General features: G+C 61.5%; 3 protein-coding genes across 3 annotated transcripts in view; 1 reads left to right on the plus strand and 2 right to left on the minus strand.

The window, feature by feature from the left end:
- VDBG_01190 (conserved hypothetical protein) overlaps positions 1–448 on the minus strand; it is a gene marked incomplete at both ends in the record, with an annotated part of 1,291 nt that extends 843 nt beyond the window's left edge. The window contains one exon of the mRNA XM_003009461.1: positions 134–448. Coding sequence (XP_003009507.1) covers positions 134–448 — 315 coding nt within the window. The remainder of the gene's footprint in view (positions 1–133) is intronic.
- Positions 449–801: 353 nt separating this feature from the next.
- VDBG_01191 (predicted protein) lies at positions 802–1,197 on the plus strand (the record flags this gene model as incomplete). Its single annotated transcript, XM_003009462.1, has 1 exon — positions 802–1,197. A coding segment is annotated over one exon (363 nt), but the record flags the coding sequence as incomplete, so codon positions are not given.
- Positions 1,198–1,992: 795 nt separating this feature from the next.
- Positions 1,993–2,453, minus strand: part of VDBG_01192 (predicted protein) — a gene marked incomplete at both ends in the record, with an annotated part of 946 nt that continues 485 nt past the window's right edge. Inside the window, one exon of the mRNA XM_003009463.1 lies at positions 1,993–2,258. Coding sequence (XP_003009509.1) covers positions 1,993–2,258 — 266 coding nt within the window. The remainder of the gene's footprint in view (positions 2,259–2,453) is intronic.

Consider the following 2,453-nt stretch of genomic DNA (forward strand, 5'->3'; position numbering starts at 1 on the left):
CGGCCGGAGGCGGCCGAGGGTGACGGCGGCGCGGTGGCGAGGGCGCGGCCCTGCCAGGTGGCGAGGTGCGGGCCCAGGAGCTTCATCATCTTGGAGGCGTAGCCGTTGCGCGGTAGCGGGGCTCGGTGAAGACGGAGGCGATGCCGTGGGTGACGCCCTCGCGGACGGTGCCGTCGGGGCTCGCGACGAGGCAGCGCTTGCGGATGGACTCGCAGGAGGAGAGCACAGGGCGGGCGCCGGGGCCGGCCGAGGGGTCGGTGAGGATCCAGTGCGTGATGCCGCCGTTGCGCGACTGCGGCACCGTCGTCAGGAAGTGCTCACGGCGGTGGTAGACGTCTAGGTCGAGGGCGGCGCCCCAGTGGGGGTGCGTGGCCGTCCACGTCGCCGTGCGCTCGTCCGGCGTTGGAATGGCGAGGGCGAGCTCGGGGGCCTCTGCGTGAGATCCCATGTTGTTTCAACTACTGTGCTTTTTTTTTTTTTTTTTTTTTTTTTCCCTGAAAGACTATGGGCGGTTGAGGGTTGAAGTGGTCACTTTGGGTGATGAGTGATGAGTGAGGAGTGAGGAGTGAGGAGTGAGGAGTGATGAGGCTGAGTGCGTGAGGCTCTCGGCTTTCTGGTGATGGAACCCTTTTAGGCGAATGAGACGAAGGTGGGCGGGCGAGCGAGCGTGCGAGCCAAGCGAAGTCTGGGGTAAATGGGGCTTATAAGCGCCAGACGAGTCAATGAACGAACCCCCCCCAAGTTCCATTTTCTTTTCTTCCTTTCGTCGTCTTCTCCTTTTCCCCATTTTCCACGCCCTACGCACGCCCTCCAGCTCGAGACTGGCGAGGATAGCGAGAGACGACCCCACCACCCCCCTCAACATTGACCTGACCTGCCTTATCCTGCTTCACTCGGTGCGAATCATGCGTTGCGTCAATGCTTGTTTCTCTGGCGGGTGGTCCCTTGGCCCCCGCGCGTTCCAGGTTTCGACAGAGCCGTCTCGCTTCCTCTGCGACCACGCCCCCTCCCTCTCGTTGACTTTTTGTGTTTTTTTTTTCGTGACGTCTCACCAGAGCAGGTCAGCAGGCCGCTCTGGAGCCGCGCCGTACCATGTACTTTTACGTCATTGGATCGAGGGGCCATGTCGTGGCTCTGGCGCGCGACAGGCCAGGAGCCGAAACCAAGAAGACAGGCGGTCCGCCGCTTGTTAGGTAATTAGTTCGATGACCCGGATGGAAGGGGGTCCAGAGCGGTCACCAAGTGCGAAGAGGAGAGAAAGAAACAGCCGACATGCTACAGAGAGTGGTAAGGGCACAGGGGAGCAGCTAGCATGGGCCGCCTGTCACGGGTGCGCCGGCGGCGTTTCCCCTCATGCTCGTGCGGGCGCGGGGTCGTATCGGCGCCGGCTGAGCCGACGGTAGGCGGGGGTTCACTCGGCCGGCGCCATCCGTTTGTGTGAGGGATGCGATGCGGGGTTGTTGAACACGTTGGCCGTACAGGCGTTGAGGCCCCTCGAGCCGATCTGTGGGAGGCCATGCCAGGATGCCATGCCATCCGTCGAGGGCTTGAGGGTGGTGCTACCAAGTGCTGGCCGCCCAGAGGGCCAGGCGAGAGCAGTGTGACGTTGTTGTGTCTCTCGATATGCTTTCTCTTTCTCTGCAGCGCCCGGCGCTGACGCTGTGCGACCTGGTGGCCATGAGCCACGCATCGCCATGATCGCGCGTGATTCGTCTGATAGCATGCATACGTCAGATATGGTAGTGAAGTGCTGGTGGAGCATGCATCTCTGTTCGGTCTGCTTGTAGTCTTGCCAAGAGAATCAATCTTCTGCGATTCGATCCTCTGAGACCCGGGTCTCTGAGACCCGGGTTCAGCCTCATTCTCCCTCCGTGATCTGTCTGCCCATGATCCATCTGTCCACGATCCATCTGCCCATGCTATCACCCGCATACGCATGCCGCCGTCATTTCGCACCATGGTTCCCACCCAGATGAATGCCGTCCTCGACCGCTACTCGCGAGATGGACTCGGCAGAAACACCTTGTCCGTGCTTCCCTGCTCGTCAGCATCCCGATAGCCCGATGGCGGCTCCATCCCGCCCGCCTCCGCATCGACTCCATGCCAAGATGGAACGACAACGCGCACCGGCGGTTCGTTCGTGTCGGCATCGTGGAAGTACTGAATCGCGTCCCCGCTGGGCGTCGTCATTCTGAGGCGGTACACCTCGTTCGCGGCTCGTCCCATGAGTGCGATGCGCACGACGCTGCCGAGGTCAGCTTTTTTTGTACATTGAAACAACAAGAAAAAGAAAAAAAAAGCCACGTCATGTGTTGTTGAAACGGCTGCTGCCGCGCAAAGGGGGGGGGGGGGGGGAAAAGAGGGAAGCACACTCACATGGCGATCCCATGCACGGAACCGGCCACCCCTTGCCCCCCCGGCCGAACCAGTTGGGGCGCCCAGTAGCCCCCCGA

This window comes from Verticillium alfalfae, genomic scaffold, assembly GCF_000150825.1.
Source record: "Verticillium alfalfae VaMs.102 supercont1.1 genomic scaffold, whole genome shotgun sequence".
Classification (NCBI taxonomy): domain Eukaryota; kingdom Fungi; phylum Ascomycota; class Sordariomycetes; order Glomerellales; family Plectosphaerellaceae; genus Verticillium; species Verticillium alfalfae.